Below are 19,270 nucleotides of genomic sequence, written 5' to 3'. Positions count from 1 at the left end.
ATATCACGACCTGGGGGTTAGTAAGGACACGAGCCAGCGGTTTGCGGTTGAGTCCTCGACATTTAGTGACCTGCGCTGGTAGGTCACTCATTGTTTGGCAACAGCGATCGTAAAAATGAATGACACTAGATTACAGTACCCATAGCTTGTGGGGATTGCAATGCTATTTTACACCGACAGGACATCCAGGTAGCAGACTGTTGAGCCAAGTGCTGTTAGCGAGTGCCTATTAGGGCCGACACAAGTGTGTGGCGCGATCAGAGCCACGCTCGGCCACCTTTGTCTCTCTCACCTGTGCTCATGTTTACGCACCCGCACCGGGCACTCAATTAATGATGACATAATGTGACTTAGTTCAGATGTCACTCTTCACCCCTGATGTTAGCCGTGGCCAGGGATCGAACTTTAACATTCATTTTAATCATAGCTGCTGCACGTGATGTTGATTCACGGGCCCTCCAGAGGCGTTGTTGTAGGAAAGTGGGGAACATCGTAGTCGTCGGATTCGCGTGTGGCTTAGCGCGCGCGTGGGATACATGGTTCAATGCCGCACGCAATAGCAGCTTTCTGTTCAAAGCAATTCGTGCACGGCAGTGATGTCCACATCACGCTGCTACCGCTGCTAATATCGTTGCTGGCTTTTGACACTCAACAGGGTCGCTGCTTGTGGCTGGCTCCAGGTTGAGGAGGAAATAAGGTTGGTCTGCTTTTCATCACCGTCGCTGAACACCGTCCCAAAGGCGTATGACGCAAGGCGGGCAGCAACGGAGAACACGAATGCTAGTACAGAAGAGAAGGCCCAAGCACGTGTCTTGAATTGCGCAAAGCTATAGGAACCTTGGGAAAGAGACTATGGGAAGGAGTTCCAAAGTCGAGCAGTACGCGCAATAGAGAAAGGCAATAGTGACAGAACACAGCACGGATGAGATAAATCGGTGAATCTGGCAGAAGGTATTCTTGATATGGGCAGAGATGTCAAGATGAGGCGTTAGTGGTGGCGATTAAAGCGTGATAAGGATAAATTAGTCATTGTAGTGAATCAGACCAAACGATAACTGGAACGCGAATGCAAAATGTGGTGGTGATAATGCACTCGTGCTGGGCTCCTACGAGACCGACGCGGATAGCGAATGCCCAAGTGGAAAACAAGGACACTCCTCTGTGTGCGACTGCGGCTACGAATGCCAAACAATGGACCGTGTAACTTCGCACTGCACGAAATATAAATGTGACGACGGTGGTGGGTGTGCCTCTCCGCCATTCACCAACGCTCAGACAAAGCAATTGCACGGCTAAATCAATCACTAAGAACCGCATCTCTAATACTTGCTCAGCATTTGGCCCAAAACGAAATAATCACCAATTCATCATCAAACCGACGAAGACACTGGCAGCAGGTCACAGGCGTGTGACCGTGCACAGCCTTGCGCAGGATTTCCAGAGTAAATTGCCTTGAGCCGTGCAGCGTTGTAGGTGCGCGACGCGGGGGTTGTTATCTCGCAAACACACGCGGTCCCTGGAATAAATGTGTGTCCCCTTTACCAGCCTTCTCCCCCTGCCCCACCAACCGCCGCTCTTTCATTCCCCCTGAATTCCACACACGCATTTAACAGATGGGCATCTCTGCAAACATGTGTGTGTATATCATAAACCAAACATTGTTCGTGCATCCAACAAACACAATCGCTGGCCGCTAGACGTGAAGTAAATACATCATATCATCTTCCGTATCTCCCACGTAAACATAAAGTATAGTGTAGTCGATTGGGCTGCTGGTCTTCTGGATGAACCTACCAGCAAGGCATTTTTTTTACGTGCAAACGCGGCACGTGTTTCGCCCTTCGAGGGGTTATCTGCAGAGTCAGGCGTGCTAAGCAAATGCTTTACCATGTGTTATTGGTGAGTACCCTCTCTCTACAGTTGTTGGCATTTGACCACAGGTGTCTGAGCCCGATCTTATGAATTTTGTGACAAGACAGGATACGGAATGCAGAAGTCCAGAAGAGAACACGGCGGGTGAGTGTTGCCGATTATTAGGCAACAAAAACGACTGCGCTAGGTGGGGCATGTGTGCAGGTTGGAGGAGGGCCGGCTACAGAGATAGGTACTGGAATTGCCTCCATGAGTTTGGCGATCAAGGAGAAGAGAAGAGCTAACACCAGGTCATGGGACACTGTTATGGCAGATGTTGGAGGTCGCTGCGTGTCTTCTGTGCAGCAGCTGCGGGATCGGGAGAGGTGTAGTGGCATCAACAGCTGTTTGGTCCATGATGACACCTGGATCTTGACCTCTTTCTATCCCGTTCAATGAATAATTGTGCAGGTTTCTTGAAACAACCATTGAGATGCATGGAAATGATGCTTATTAAATGCACTCGAATATATCCTGTAGGATATAATGCGAAAATGAAATGCAATACTGGCATGTAGAATAATTTTTCTGAACATACCATAAGCAGGATAACATGCTCAAGAAGGCACGTCAGCCGAAACGTCGCTAATGTAATACATGTTAGATCTGTATTGCATTGCATTGGCTGTCACTTGTTGACCCTTCAAACGACACGCACAGTCTCATTGACTGCTCACCTGATCATGATTTTTTTTATATTCAGCATCTCCCATGCAATACATCTCTATGAATTAAAGTCCAACAGTTCGTATTATGTGTCTGCTATGCAGGGAACTGTTACGTTAATTTAATTTTATTGATCTGAAAATAATTCCTTAAGTAACAACTCCGCTTGAATAACCTAATATGCGTTGGCATAATCCAATATGAGGTTTGAAAAATCGAATAGGCCTGTACAGTGGTGATTCGAGGACACAGTGAATGGGGAGCATGTATGGAGGCACCGCCAGTGAGGGGGGGGGGGGAGAAGGGGGGGGGGTGCTGCGGCTCTAAATAGGTCATCGCATAAACAAGATTAGGAAACGGACACTTTGTGGACCACAATGACAAATGGAAGATATGCAGTTGTAGGATAATTGAAACCAGTGGCTGGTTGCATAAAGCATTAATTTTTTCCATTTAAATTAAATCTACCCAAAAGGTTACTGAAGTAGATTTTTGCAACCAAACACGAAGGCGGCGATAGTGCGCAGATGTTTTTTTTACAGTACTGTGCAAATTATGGTTTTCCACGTTCCTATGACGGTGACAGACAACCCATAGGACAACCACTCGGATGTGCAGTAAGAGTCCAGTTACATCAATTTGATTGGCTATTATAGATTCAGGCCTGGTGGCACTCAAGCTGGCCACACGAACGCCCAGTGAACATTTTACGAGTTCCAATCGCGGCTGTGGATCGACTCAGCGAACAATTGATCTGGGGTTGATAACATTTGTATCACGTTTTGATCATTCTATGGAGAAACTACTCCCCCACTCCCGCACTTCCGATTAGGACCGTTGGTTACGTATGGTGCGAAAGAAGTTCAACATACATGAGAATATGGAATTTCCACCACTGACTTGGGGTCGCCAACGTTTGAGAAGACACTTGATATTAAATGTAAACTATATCAGGCAAAACGCATCGCGAATTGCCTGCCGATCTTTGACCATGCATATATATGAGCCTGCCACATTTGGGCACATTTTGCACATTATTGCCCAATTGGGACCACCATACACATCCAAGATCAGGGTTGAGATAATTCCGACACATTTAAGAACATCGACCACCTCCTGGCTTCGTCCCTCGCCTGCCCGATCGCTCCTCTCACGTCCCGCTGAGAGCCTTTTCGCTGAAACTTTGGCACGGAATTAAATTCCGTGCTTGGGCGCCGCGGGGTAATCGAAGCCCCCCCCCCCCCACATGGAGCCGCCACCGCCGCTGATGAAGCAGCGGGGTCGGGTGGGGCCCGGATCGGGTGCGGGTCCCGTGCGCGGTTCGATGCAAATTTAATGAGAGCCACCCACCGTCCCCCAACGGCGCCGCATGAATAATGAAAGAGCCCCGCCGCACAGGTGAGCGTGAGCGGGCGTCTCACCCTCCGGTGAGGGAGGTTTGCATCATCGTCGTCGTCATCGATGGCCACTCCTTGTCCCCGACCACTGCCAGTGCGAGTAGATCTTGCGCGGCCGGTATATATTCGGTCAAACACCGCTCCCAGGAATGTGTACGCGCGTGACTACACAAGTAGAACGTCACTGAATTACTCAATCCCAGATCTCCCTCCTTTGCAAAAAGAAGACAGCATACCGTGGTTTCTGTGGGAGGGGGTGGGGTGGGGGGAGGTCTTCCCTGCTCGTAATTAAAAGGTCATCTCTCCTTGCCGCTGGTATTTGCGTGGCTGGGCAAGGCTGGCCCCGCGCGACGCGGCAGTTTAAAGAGACGCGTCCACAGTTGGTCACTGTCACTCCCGAGCAAGGCGATCGCGTTGTTAGGCAGGCGACATCGCTCCGAGGGTGACTTCGATCGACGCCCCGTGCGCGTATCCCCGGCGAGGAGGTCGCCTCCGGCTGCGGCGTTGCTGGAAGTATAGAGTCGGCCAAACAAAAAAGGCCGTGGGTCCGGTTTGGTTTTTTTTTCTGCCTTCTTCATCATTCCGATCGGCCCGTTGCAGTCTTGCAAGCGGGACGGCACCCGGTGCCTTGCCAGGGGAGCTTGGAGCGCAGAGGGGGAACGCGGCGAGGAGTGATGGAGCCCCCGGACGACGCCAAGGGTACCCGGCGTGAGTCGTGGCGTGCGCGTGTGCCGATGATCTTAGAGATCGTTGTGTTTCGTTAAAGCAGGTGAGAGGCAACTCGGGATGCCGAGATTGTCTAGTTTGCAGAAGTGACTTGGAGCGTTTAATTCTAGATTTGAAGTTTTCGTGACTGCAAGGATCCATAATACTCTTGGTTTTTTTCGGTAAAGTCACGTAGGTAAAAAATATATAATAAATAAAAATGAAAAACAAATAAATTAAATCACGACGTTTCGAAAGCAACACAAGCAACCGTCATCGAAGCGGGCGATGATTGCCCTGTATGATCGTAATCTGGTACTGTAGTTTGTTATGTGCCTCTGTTCGGAGTATCTTTATCTGTACGTAGTATTGCATTGCATGTCCGATTGGTATGTGTGCTAATGATCTGCGCTGTGTGTGTACTGTCTATGTGTACTGATTCATTGTGCTGTATAGCTGTGCGATGTTTGTATACTGTGCGTCTGTACTGTGTGTGCTGTGCTTGTATATTGATTAATGATAGTTGCTCTGCATCAGCACTGTATGTGTGTACACTTGCGCATGTGTGCTGTGTGCGTTGCATATCTGGACTGCGTTCTGCTTTTGTACTTCATGCGTGCTGTTTAGCTGTGCTGCATATGTATATAAGCCCCGTGTACTGTGTATCTGAACTAACATGTATTTGTACTGAGTATCTGTACTGATGTGTATCGGTAGTGGGCAGTGTTACTGTGCATCTGGGTATCTACGTTTTGTCTACGTGGTGAACGGTGGCGATTTGTTTACTGCCTTGCTTGGCATGCCGGAGGGTGTGGATTCGATCCTGACGCCTGACTATTTGGAGTTTGCATGTTCTCCCCGTGGTCGCTTGGGTTTTTCTCCGGGTCCACATTTACATGTATAAACATGCGTTGAGAGTATTTGGCTGCTATACATTTCTACACGATAAGTCACTTTGTTGGGCTATCATTTGTGGCCAGGTCGCTTTTGACAAAGAGGTAATATAGCTCAGTGGGCCTTACCTGGTAAAGTTAAAAAATGTTTTAGTTTCGTTTTAGTTTACATTTGTGTATAGCAACGGTACTGTGCGTGTGTACTGTCGTGTATATTCAGTGTATCAGAGTCAAAATATTTTCCTTCTCATATGACCATGTCGCGGTGCTCATTGCCTGTTTACAACCCTGAGTCAGTAGTAGTGTCCATTACACATAGCCGTGACAAGACGAATGTCGATATGTCACATCCACCGGTGACAAGTGGTACTGGGTGATGTTAGTGGAAGGATCTGTCAGCGTGCAACTCACATTACTATACGATTGTAATATATCTATGTATAAATGTATTACTTGTGCGTATATTGTGCTTTTGTCCTATGACGATGATGGCGGAATTCACTTATATTGTAGGTGTAACTACTCACAACAACCCTCCCTTCCCGCCGGCGATCTGACTCTATAATATATGTTAAACATATTGTGGTAAATTGGCAGCGCCTTTAGCGGCTGCAACGGTCACGTGAACCCAGTACACAGCACTAAATACTCGGAGGCGTCCTTGTGGAAAATAATATAAGTAGTGTCACAAAATAAATTATTTTGTTAGCGATGCATGCAACATATATGAATCTAGAAACGTCGATTATTACCTATTCATGTATTGTCAGATTTGGTAATAGCCGATATGACCCCATGAATGGGTGGCGCTGTGGCGAGATGTTAACTACCTCGCCTTGTATACAAGAGGCCGTGAGTTCGATCCCGAACCCTGACACCTCATGTGTATATTTGGAGTTTGCATGTCTCTCTCCCTGTGGTCGCGTGGGTTTTCTCCATGTCCACATTTATTATTATCTTTCTAAACGTGCGTTGAGAGTATTTGGCTGCTAGACATTTCCACGTGATAAGCCACTTTGTTGAGATGTAATTTGTGGCCAGGTTGCGTCTGAAGAAGAGCTATATAGCTCAGTGGGCCTTTCCTGGTAGAATAAAAAGTGAAATAGTTTAAATAGAATATGGATTAACCGTTGGTCCCTATATATATTTTTTATTTAATTAACGCTTGTCTATAAGCATGTTGATGTACTTACTGTACACGGTTTTACTCGTTGAGGACTCAATTTATCCATTCTTCACGGAATCGAACTATACGTGGTTACTGATGTATCATCAACAATTAATTTATTTGTTAAATTGCTGTATTTATTTGGTCCCAGAGATCCCTCAAAAATGAGTCACCTGGTCTCTGTGGTCCCTCACCGGGTCATTCATATCGCTGATTCTCTATGTAATTGTGTACATGTATAGGTGGGTCCTGTATACACACACACACGTATATACATTGTGCATGATGCACGTGTAAGGCCCCTTTGTCAATCCATTGCTGGATGAAGGAAGCTTTGCGCCGAGCGGGTCCGCGGGTGTTATTTTTATAATGTTACTACAGCTGGTCATCGGTGCGGGTTGATGAAGGCGGGGAACATATACGTGGGCGCTTATAAGTAGAGTGTAATATAATATACAGGTATACATTTACGTGGGTATAATATATATGTGTACGTCCAGCTATACGACCGTGAAACGGGGGATTGCTTGGGGGCGGGCGGGGAGTCCCAAAAGACTTGGGCAACAAAAGAGTGATCCAGTTTGTCATGTGAGAGGACTTGCTTTCACGAGGCACTGCTTGTGAGTGGACGCGTATACTGTGTGCGCGTGTGCATAGGCGTTGACCACACCACACGCTCGTGGACCGTGTCGGCCTCAATAGTTGTTCGCCAACAACAATTGCACCAACAATCTGTGTAAGGCCATAGGACACTCATTGCGTATGGATGGAGGGGTTGTGTGTTGTGGTTATCCTAACCACGACTTATTATCAGCGCGTGATATCTTAATCTGTCGCGGACTTCCCCAATGTCGCTACAGCCTGAAATGAGTACCCGGTCCGGTGGAAATATCTGCACTGGGAAGACAAAGGCGGCTGGGCATAGTGTCGGCTACATCACTCACCCCTCTACCCCCCCGTGTCGTGTCGGTCCAAAATAGGTGCTCGCGAACAGCGCTTAGCCATATACGGATGTTTTTTTGTCTTTTGTTTCCTGGATGTTGGTGTTATATAGCATTAGCAGTCCACAACGTTTGTGGGTGCTATATTTTACATCGTAAATTTATCTGGTGAATCATACTGTACCTCAAGGTCAGGGTTAATAATGACCAGTGCAGGTCAATAAAGGTCAGCAGTGGGAAACGGTGATGACCACCTCTAATCCGGAGCGGAGCTCGAGGCTTAACCGCGAACATAGGCCTCGGCAAGGTAAGGTAATTTACCCTTTTTACCGGGTAAAAGGGTAAAGGTGTCGACATGCCAAGGGGTAAGGTAAAGGGTAGGGTAAAGGTAGCTCGGAAGAATTACCCGGTAGGGTAAAGATAGCGCGAAGTATTACCCGGTAAATACGGTACCTTATTTACCGCTAAAAGCTCCGTGGCGCAGTCCGTGGCCTCCATTTAATAAGTAATATTTTTTTTTTACTTTTTTAAAAACACGCTTTTATTAAATGTACTAGTAATGGCAGAACTCCACGACTCCAGGAAGTGGCCCCGAAGCTTGCCATAACGTAAGGGGCCGTGGCCAATTACAGCCAACGTCTGTTGAGTGTGGACAATTAGACCCAAGCCGAAACATAACATATACAAAAGAATTTTTAAAAATATATATATTTTTACGATAGAATATAGTGTTGTCATCAGTATGACATAAGCATACCAAGTTTGCAGTCGATAGTCAATACCACATTAGGAAGTGGGTTAATATTGAGTGACAAGATATGAGGATACGACGACAACAACAACAACGACAATAACAACGACAACAGACAGAGTGAGTTAAAAGAAAGCGTGTAAAATTGGAATAATCGAGAGTATTCTATATGTATAAAGCGCTCTACCTGGCATTTACCGCTACAAACCTTTTTCATGTGTAGTTCCCTAGTAATTACCCTGTAATCGGTTAATTTGTATGGGGTATGGGTAAAAGGTAGGGTAAAAGGTAGGCTCGTTGCTTTTTACCTATTACCTTTTACCTTACCTGCTAAAGGGTAAAAGGTAGGGTAGAGTGATTGTATTGTGGTAAGGTAAAAGGTAAGGTTAAGGTAGGCTCGTTGTTTTTACCTTTTAACTTTTACCTTACCTTGCCGAGGCCTACGCGAACATCTCGCGAAGTGCAGAAATGAGTGGTCATTATTTCTCTCCCTTTGCCAGTCCACTCGTGTGGACTGGGGTGAAGTCCAGAACCAGTTCACATATCACTTGCCACCGATGCTAGCCGTGTCCGGGAATGGAGTTCATGTACACGGGGTTCATAGCTCAGTGTATCGCTCCACCCCAATCGCTTCTGACTTAGTTGTAAAAACAAAAGTATGTCCGTCGATTTAAAATGCATTGGCAGCAAGGCTGTAGACATCACGCTCTGTTCCCCGTGTGTGTGCATATGCTGTCAGTTCTGTTTAACGCAGTAACCACTGACATTGTAACATTCATATGTTGTGAAAACGGTGCTGTGGGTGGATAAAAAGAATCCAAAGTGGCACCAACAGTTTCCATCTCCCGGGCTGGCGAAAACTTTCCGCTAGCCAATATCACAACAACCAATAGCAGCGAGACTTGTGATGATGAGTGAGCCGCCGGGCCGCCACGTGAATGTAAACACAGGACGATAATAATTGTCAGACATTTGTCAATCCACTGTGGGATGAAGGGGTCCCATTTGGATCGTATATCACCCCCGTCAGTTCGGTGCGGGTTGGTGAAGATTGTCCCCAGGACCGGTTCAGATATCACTCGCTGCCGATGTTAACCGTGGCCTGGATTGGAGTTCAGGTCACCGGGTTCATAATTTATAGTGCCAACCACTGGGTGTCAGATTTGTGGCCCGCATGAAAGGAGGGTAACGATACCCCGACCCCTAACCAACTACCGAACACAAACACACCGCGTACTATCCCTCCCAAAGCCCGTAACCAGCTAGCCAACCAACCAACCACTATCACTAACCCTAAACCTAACCACTAGCCAACCATCAACGCGTACCAACACTACCCATGAAAAAAAACTGGCAACCAACCACTAGCACTGACCCCACCACTGATGCTAACTAACCAACCAACCAGCCACTCGTATTAGCCCGTTTACTGCCGACCTCAACGAAAACCATATTCACTGTGCGTCGACAGGGCTCTTTACCTTTTTTTTAGTTTTTCGGGTCTGGTGCTCACGGTGGCACTGGGGCTGCAGCACACGCGAAATGAAACCTCTTCCCATCCACTTCTAAATGCCCTTGTTGGGTAAAGAATGTGAATGGTCACACACGGAGGCTCCTGGGATGCGAGCGCGTGGTCTGAGCGTTCTGTGCTTGAAATCAACAGCAGCAATGCGAGCGCTGAACAGAGTCGTGCCTTTTGCTGAGTCAGCGCTGAGAGCCACCTACACGATATCGCGTCCATTTCACGGTCCACGCACAGTGGTGGTGCTCAGCTCCTTTAGAGAAACAGGTTTGGCCTCCAACTGTGAGCGCGGATTGAGCACGTATGGCAGTCTTCATCATCCCTCTTTCTCTCCCGACTTCCTGTCTTCCCGTCCTCCTGTTTTGCCTCTCTCCCTGTTGTCTTTCCTCTCTCCCCCCTCTCCCTCTGTCTTCTACCTCTCCTTCCTGCCCTCCGTTCAACTCTCTCCTGCACCACCTCATTAGCTCCCCTCTCCCCGCATGCACGTATATGTAAGTCAGTGCTCGCGTATGACATTACACGCTCCAAGTAATGCCGAAACACTAAGTGAAACATATTACGAAAATAATCTCTAAAATTACGTACGCCAGATTTTACAAATGCCACTAAATGTAAAACATTATTTAGCAATGTTCTCCACGGAATCATCTCACTTTATCGTTAAAAGTGTTTTAGAAAAATAAAAAAACACTTAAAATGATTCATAGGACTCTTTTCAGGAAGTCTTCCTTTCGCATATCGACCAGTTCCTCTGTTACGATTGTTGAGTGGGAGAAAAAGGAGCGCAGAGAAGAATAAACACGCACGCGAGGCTAGAAGCACTACACCTCTCACCGGACACGTGAAGCTATTTGTATGCATTCCAGTCACATCGCTCTACAACGTATGATCGCTTTTTATACAAACATTGTTTTTTATTTCGGTTTAAAGCTTTCGTGACTGCAGGGATCCATATTCTTAGTTATTTCGGTAAAGTCACGTAAAAGGGAAATAATATATATATATTTTAATATTCTTGGTTCTTTCGGTAAAGTCACGTAGAAGGGAAATCATAAAATACATTTTTGTTAAATGTATTTATTTATTATTATTGTTTTTTGTGTTGACTAGGGCCCCCTGATGTAGATGGAGTGATATTTTATTAACAAACCTGACTCTGCTGATGAATTCCACGAAGGACGAAACCGGTCCTGAGTTTGCACGCGTAAAAAAAATGTTGCTGGGCAATGTTGCTCCGGAAAGCGCGTTGTTTGTGATTGAATAAAAAAACGTCACCTTTTTACGTGACAGCGACGAACATATTCTTTTTTCTGTATTTATTGCACGCCATGAAGGTCAATTCTTCCGACAGAAGTGACGTGGGAATGCAATTGCAGAGCCGCACAATTTTTTATTACTGCTCAATTGGTAGCCCTGGTCTCTGTTTGATCACCAACCCCAGTGTGAGAGGCGCGCGCATCTGCGCCCTCCTAATGAGCCCGGTGGTGAAGCCCACAAACTGTTGCCTGCGGGAATATGGGGGGAGGGGCAACGGAGTGGTGGTGGGGGGGGGTGGAAGGTGGGGGGAGCGACGCGAGAGTGGTAGTGGTGGGGGGGACTTAATGACTTCCACTTGGAAATGGGGGGGACAAGGAGGCGGGGCTGGAGGGGCGGCTGAAACCACAACGAGTTCCTTCCTCCTCCACGCGCTCCACGCCTTGAAACTGAGAAGCGACGGAAAAATGGCGAGGCGCCGGGGATGCGATTAGGTGCAGTTACGAGTTGATGGTTGGTTGGCTTGCGTTGTTTACTGATGAGGGCAGTGATGGCCATAATGCAGGAGTGGGGGACGGGACTCTGAGAAGGAGGTCAAGATGCGTATTGCTCTCAGTCAATGTTTTGATGGGCTATGGAATCCACCTTGGAAGAGCAGAGAGGTAAGTCAATAAAAATTGGTCTTTGATGCGAGAGTTGCTATCCGTATTGGTGTATCGACCCGAGAGAGCTGGACGCAGAGCGAAACGAAAAGAAGTCGCGGACATTTAATCACAGGTGTCTGAGCCCGGATGCTTGGAATTTCGTGGCAAGGCGAAGATAAGCGCCGCAGAAGTCCGGAAGAGACCACGGCAAGTGAGTGTTGTGGATAGGATCAGGGGCGCAACTATGGGGGGTACGTGGCAGCGTTATGCGACGCATAGGGGCCCAGTCGGCCACAAGGGGGCCCCGAGTGAACAGATACACAAGGGAAAACATTTTTTAAAGAAAAAATATTAAAAACATATTCCAACAATTAACCGTAAATGCCCCAATACATTGTTACAAATGAAGCAATAATTCAGAAAAATTCGCAGCGTACAATATGGTAGCGCTACTGCTGGTGTTACTGAACACCAGGCTTTTTTGCTAACTCATGCGCATGAAAGCAAGACGCACAATAACTGAATTGTGTGTATTGTGCCTTTAAATCTTGATTGTTAATACTGTCACTGCGAGATTGTCTTCCTCTAAACCCAATACACGGCATAACTAAAATAGTATATACAGGGCGCTTCAAAAAATGTTTATACTTATATGAGACGATCGTTTTTAATGGAAAAGGAACGGATAACACGTTGTAACATGATAACATATGTCATGTTAATAGCTTAAAGTTAGAGTCTCCCACTTGTTCTCCATCATTGTCAACACATGCCTGGTGGTATTGTTGCAAATTCTCAGAAGTCTTTAAAAAAAAATTAAGCACCCTCTTTGGTGATAGGGGGCCGTCCATAAATGACGTCACGCACCTAAGGGGGGGGTCAGACATTTGTGACGATGTATGACGAGGGGGGGGGGGTGAGAAATGTGACGTCACATCAAAATGCGCAACTTTAAATAAATATAGACAACACGTTCTACTTAATTAAATATACTTTTTAATAAACGTTTTCTCCTACAACAGAGTGCAGCGCCACATTAAATACGCACTACAATGACAATAGTTTAAAGCGATTTGAAGAATGTTTTATTGCTGGGGGGGGGGGGCAGAGATTTGTGACGTCATATTTGAGGGGGGGGGGTCCGACTTTTTGTGACGCCGTGTGAGGAAGGTGGGGGGGGGGTCAAAAATCGTCCAAAATCGCGTGACGTCATTTATGGACGGCCCCTAGCCTACACATTGTATACTGGTTAAAAACATCCGTAGCTATTTCAGGAAAAGTGACACAGGAGAACGGTGGTGGGGGGGGGCACAGTCGTATCTTGCATGCCCCCGTTGTTTAAATAGGTATTTGTGCCCCTGGATATGATCATGAAAACACGGCTTGCGCTGGATGAGGGGGCACGTGTGCAGGGTGGAGGAGGGGCGGTCACAGAGACAGGCCTTGGAGTGATCTCCACGAGGACGGTGACCCAGGGGCAGACCCGAGAGCAATGGTGGGATACTGTCAAGGAAACTGTTGCAGGTCCAGTTGCCACTGTGAGGTAGCTACGAGATCTGGCAGAGGGTAGAAAGCGTTGTCAATGAGGTGTGTGGTGGCATCAAAGGATTTGGTGCCGCGATGACTTCTTGATCGGGATGGTTGGCTCGTTGGTTTGAGGTGCGGTAGGTACCGAGTAACTGGTTCACTAGTTTGCAAGGATCAGTGGGAGGAATAATTTTTTGTGGTTTATTTTTTATCATAACCATCATCATCATTGCACAGTTATTAAAGTATATCATTGCACGGCTGTTGAAGTACTGTATTAAAAGACCTTATGCCGCTTTTCCGCTTTCATCATGAGAGGGTGACATCGGCGCGGTCAAGGAACAAAGCCTTTCCGTGCACACGGCCGTGGCCGCGAAAAGTCATACACACACTGGTGATGAAAAAAACCCCGAAAACAAAACTTGCAGCAGTTACACTGCACTTTACAGTTCACAGATGGAAATCATTTAGACGCTTTTCAAACGCAACTCGTGTTGTACTGTATAATCACACGAGATCCACTGGGACCTCGAAAGCTCAGCATGGGTGTGCTTGGTGGTTTGTGCGGTTGTATGGGTGATCGCTCAAGGCTTGTCAGGGGATGCGAGGTGGTCAGGAGAAGGCACGGATGAGCGTGAGTTTTCTCCGGTTTCCTCCCACACTAAGCCATTCATGGTATTGCATTTCTTTTGGCCAAGCATCACGGTGTATCAGGACCCTCGGAAAGAGGTACGGGCCCGAATTGAGGATTTTCTGGAGTAAGATTAATCATCATAATCAGCCATGATCATTGCACTGATGAAATTACGGCTCCCCAAGCCGTCGCACTACCCTGCAATCTAAACACCCACCGAGCACTCGCACAGAAGCCGATTTAATCTCTCCATCTCCACGGTGGCATAATGCCATTGTCATTATGCTTGACCATCGGCCATCATCCCATTCAGCCACGACGTGTCCTGCCCAATCCCGATTATTGTTTTTACGCGTGGGGCGTTCACCTGCGTATGCTCTCTATTCCACGTGTTCCTCTGGTTCTGAATGTAGTGCCGGGAGAGAGGGGGGAGTGGCGGTGGGGGAGGTAAATGTTATCGCACGAGGGGGAAGATGAAGATGAAACTCCTGCGAGTGTCCGCGTGGGGTCGCTCTCTCTATCTCACGCGCGCGCTGTCTCCCATCGCACCGCGGGAGCTGCGCCCTCTGAGCGGGCAACATCATCATCATCCTGTGATCCGCTGGATCAGGGCGGATCAATCCAAACTCCGGAGATATGGATCAGGGCTCAATCTTCGCTCCGCCCGCTCTGGGTGGGTGGGTGGTACGGGGGTGGAGGTGGAGGGCTCGACGTCACAGGGAAGAGTCTTTCGATGAGAGACGAGACGAGACGGGGGAGTTGACGAACACTCGAGAGGCGTCATGTTCCGCGAGAAGAGCGAGCTGCCTGCGTTCCCGAGCTGGAGAGAGACGAGTAGGGGACGACTCGATACGGGTGGACGCGAGCCCTGCACGCGGCCGATGGCTGTGGGCAGTCTCCTCCCGGACATCCAGGGGGGTTTGCAGTCACGGGTGATGGGTAACACACGCCGGTGGATTCAGTCATCAATCAGTGGTGGATTGACGCAATTTAAACGTAATTGGCGACGCAGTAATTGTAGCAATTGCAGGACCCTCCTGAATAGGAGTTTTACGACTCATTGAGGCATTTTTTGCGTAATCATCAGCCCATAATCATCCTTTGTTAAAGATGCATTAATTGAGTTATTCATTTTATCGGCGATTTCTTCAAATTGGTCTGGTGGGAGCCCAGTACGGGTGCATCGTCACCACCACCACCACCACACGTTGCCATCGCGTTCCATTTCATGAAGGAAATCCATCTGCATGCGTTATCACCTGAGAATGGGAAAACCCAAGTCGGAGTTTGTTTCCAGCGCAACCTGGAACCACTTATCGCAGAAGGCATCTGCATAGTTGTAGTAATCGGCTGCACACCGCTCGTGCAATGTGAATAGGTTGGCGAGTTCAATGGTCGACTGGTTGGTTTGCTAGTTAGTAGTTAGTCGAATTGTTGGTTGTATATTTTGTTGGTTATTTGATTGGTTGCTTGATTGGTTGTTTAATTGGTTGTTTGATTGGTGGTTAATTGGTTGTTTAATTGTTGTGGTTTTCACACCTGATGATCATTGCTTGTGATGCAATCGAAACGTCGTGAAAATAGTATTTTTTTATTTTATTGTTTCCCGTCTACGTGACTTTACCGAAAGAACCAAGAATATGAATCCCTGCAGTCACGAAAGCTTTAAATAAAAATTTGGTTGATTGCTGTTTAATTGGTTGTTTAATTGGTTGTTTGATTGGTTGATTGGTGGTTATTCGGTTGTTTAATTATTTGTTTAATTGGTTGATTGGTGTTTAATTGGTTGTTTAAATGGTTGATTGATGGTTAATTGGTTGATTGGTGGTTAATTGGTTGTTTGGTGGTTAATTGTGTTTAATTGGTGGTTTAATTTAATTGGTTGTTTAATTGGTTGATTCATTGATTCGTTGGTTGTTTAATTGGTTGATTGGTGGTTAATTGGTTTAATTGGTTGTTTAATTGATTGATTGGTGGTTAATTGGTTGTTTAATTGGTTGTTGAATTAGTTGATTAATTGATTCGTTGGTTGTTTAATTGGTTGATTGGTGTTTAATTGGTTGATTGGTGTTTAATTGGTTGTTTAATTGGTTGATTGGTGGTTAATTGGTTGTTTAATTGGTTGATTGGTGGTTAGTTTGTTGATTGGTGGTTAATTGGTTGTTTGGTGGTTAATTGGTTGATTGGTGGTTGATTCATTGTTTGATTCGTTGGTTGTTTAATTGGTTGTTTAATTGGTTGCGTAATTTGCTGACTGGTTGGTTGGTTTAATAGTCGGCTGATTGGTGAAGTGGCTTGCTACTTTAATTTTGTCAGTTAATTGGCTCATGGTCGACGGGAGTCGCCGATGAATGAATGTGCGGTGTAGCCCCCGGTGCTGTGCTGTGCTCATAGCCTCGTGGTCACGTGTTCTGTGTGCAGACATCACCGTCGACGATGACCTGAGCCGCATGCTGCTCGGCGCCTCGCTCTGCAAGATCAAGTCCAAGACGTGGAAGAAACAGCGGCTCTTCAAGCTGCAGGAGGACTTCCTCACCATCTGGTACGAGTCGAAGAAGAGCAACAAGAGCAAGGCGACTTGTGAGTAGCGCAAGCCCAGTGAGAGATGAGTGTCTCGTGTTGAGCATATTACGCAAGGGACTGGCTGCACTGTCGAATATACAGCGTGATGCACTTGCAGATCATCATCATCACCACCACCAGCAATGGGTCACTGCTGCCGCCACCTCTTACAATTCTGTGATTCACCCAGGACTTGGACACAAATGAATTTCATCGTTCTTTCTCCTTGGTGGCCGCACTTTCGGATGCCTCCTCTGGTTGGCCGCCACTCCATTTGTTATTCTTTCAGATCATCCATCCGTCATCCCTTCTGCAGATGTGTCATGCCCAAGCCCATTTGCCTTTTCTAAACTGTGTGGATGATTTCATTAAATCTACGTCTGTTATCTAATCCTTATGTTCCTGTTTCAGTCTGTAAATGTGATTTCCAAGTTTTGGATCTCTCCACGCTTATTTGCACTTTTCAGTTCTTGTTCCATATTTTTCGTGAATGACCCTGATTCTGAACCACACATCATATCAAGTAGAACACGCGTTTATAGACATCCCACTTACTTAATAGTAAGGGATTTTAGATCATTTTTTTCATTTCATCGCCTCTGAATCTCTCACCAATTTCAATATACTGTTTGCTTCCGTCACTTGTTCAATGTTAAATCACCTGTTGTTAAAAGAGTGAGAGAGTCACAACAGATCAGTGGGGTAGATCGCTATAATGTATGGATCACCCTGGAAATCTGAGCACTGAGTCAGCACCACTGAGGTCCTGGGTTGTAATCCAGGTTTCAGTAGTCCGTGATGAAACCGACTTCTAAATTGTTGAGTTGATGGTCTCGGCCTAGTCATCACTCACTATACACAAAATTAAACCCATTTTATGAATTTGTTTCTAAATTTTGGCATAATTCCAGCTCAGGAAATACAATAATCGGTTGCTTGCCATGTGAAGGGGTTCTCTTATGCAGAGCATATGAGAAATGCAGTTCCCTTGTAAGAATCTGAGAAGCATGTCTGTGATATCTGCTTCCTCAGGCCATTCTGTAACACATGTTGTGATTCCGTTCCACATGGACTCTTCACCTCATGACATGACGCTGAGAGCACACTTGGAATCAACTTTTGAAAGAAGATAAAATACATCTCGCAGGGCTTTGGCTGCCATTGGAACTGGCAGTACTTTTCACTGTAAATGGTCACAACCCCCAATCACCTCCAATCCAGCAACACACGATGAATCGAATAATCTAACTGATAATCGGGAGAATAATCTATTACTTCAATAATCGTAGAAGCCAGCTCCAGTAAAGACCCTCCCTGCCGGTCGCGCATAAAAACCGGGAGTGATATGTTAACTCCCTCGCCTAGTATGCCTGATGTCATGGGATCGATCCCGACCCTGACACCTGTATATTTGCAGTTCGCATGTCTCTCTCTCACTCCCCGTGCTCGTGTGGATTTTTCTCCGGATCCTGCAGTTTTACCCTCCACAATTTAGAAACATGCATTTTAGAGTTTGGCTGCTATACATTTCCACGCGATAATCCACTTCGTTGAGCGATCATTTGTGGCCAGGTCTGTTCTGAAAAAGAGCTGTATAGCTCAGTGGCCCTTACCTAGCAGAAAAAAACCCTCCAGGCAACCTCGCGCAGGCCCGAATGAATAACCCTACATGGTTTGAGGTGCAGAACACGGCTCTCTCGCTGCATAATGCATGGAGTTTCGCTGGGGTAAGAGGAGCTCCCGTGCAATAGGGCGGGGCGAGGCCCTCGTCTGTCGCCGCGCAACCCCTTACCCCCCTAAGCCCCCAATACATTTTGAGGTGCAGGCGGAAGTGAAGTTTTGGCACCGAGTCTCGCTCGTCACAGACACTGGTGTGTGCGCAATATGCAACAGAGCAGAGTTACCAAACTTCACACCTCAGACCCACCGTGTGGTTTCGCCTATCCAAGCGTATCGAGTCTTCTCTGTTCAAAACACATGTCGGTACTCTTTCTATCAATGAATGAAGCCGGGAAATAAATAATAATAAGCAAAGAACAGTAATATTAAACAAATTATAGTAATTATGCAAGCAAAAGGTGATTTCTAGACAGTAAATTACACGATTGTGGTGAAAGGACCGGTACTACCATCATGCCTGGCTTGTCAGGTGCCATTGGCATACTGTGTATACAATGCAAACAGCCTTGCTTAAGGCCAGCAACTGAATGATTTGGCCACAGTTTCTAATATAACATAGACATCATTTTGACTCTTGAGTTGGGGGTCCAAAACAGGGCTGTGTTTATTTAATATTTTTCCATAACACCGCAAAAATGTCCATCTCCTAGGCTATTAGTTTTTGCACTCACTTGCAACAAATACGTGCAGGTCTCATGGGTAGGATCCATCGTTTCACGTCAACCAATCTTCAATATTGGCTTTTAAATGCCTGACTTGCATGATTATGTTAAGTGCATGCACTATGGTGGGGTCGTGACCTGCCCAAGAGCTCGAAAGTTTCATTTCCTTGGTTTCGATCCCAGGCTATGATCAGACATTAGTAGCAAATGGTATTTTAACCTGCTTGTGCCTCCGCTAGGTTTACTCGGCCATAAATGTCGACATGGCACGCTGTGTAAGGATTAGAACAAGGGAGGTAAAATTAATGTAAAGGTGTGATTCTGGCCATGCAAACTCTCTTATTTCCATGCTG

The 19,270-nt window shown here is 46.5% G+C and overlaps 1 protein-coding gene across 8 annotated transcripts in view; it reads left to right on the top strand.

The window, feature by feature from the left end:
- Positions 1–4,257: 4,257 nt before the first annotated feature.
- LOC144727526 (1-phosphatidylinositol 4,5-bisphosphate phosphodiesterase delta-4-like) overlaps positions 4,258–19,270 on the top strand; it is a 38,767-nt gene continuing 23,754 nt past the window's right edge. For 3 of the 8 annotated variants that reach the window (XM_078606444.1, XM_078606398.1, XM_078606452.1), the window contains exons 1-2: positions 11,620–12,063; positions 16,435–16,593. In XM_078606444.1, the coding sequence (XP_078462570.1) occupies positions 12,000–12,063; positions 16,435–16,593 (223 nt within the window). In that variant the 5' untranslated portion in view covers positions 11,620–11,999. Of the gene's footprint in view, positions 4,683–11,619; positions 12,064–14,496; positions 14,687–14,725; positions 14,848–16,434; positions 16,594–19,270 lie in introns of those variants that run through there. The other 5 variants (XM_078606435.1, XM_078606416.1, XM_078606425.1 and 2 more) reach the window with 5 other exon arrangements.

This window comes from Lampetra planeri, chromosome 2 (assembly GCF_965212315.1).
Source record: "Lampetra planeri chromosome 2, kcLamPlan1.2.h2, whole genome shotgun sequence".
Lineage (NCBI taxonomy): Eukaryota > Metazoa > Chordata > Hyperoartia > Petromyzontiformes > Petromyzontidae > Lampetra > Lampetra planeri.
This window is presented reverse-complemented; position numbering and strand designations above follow the sequence as displayed.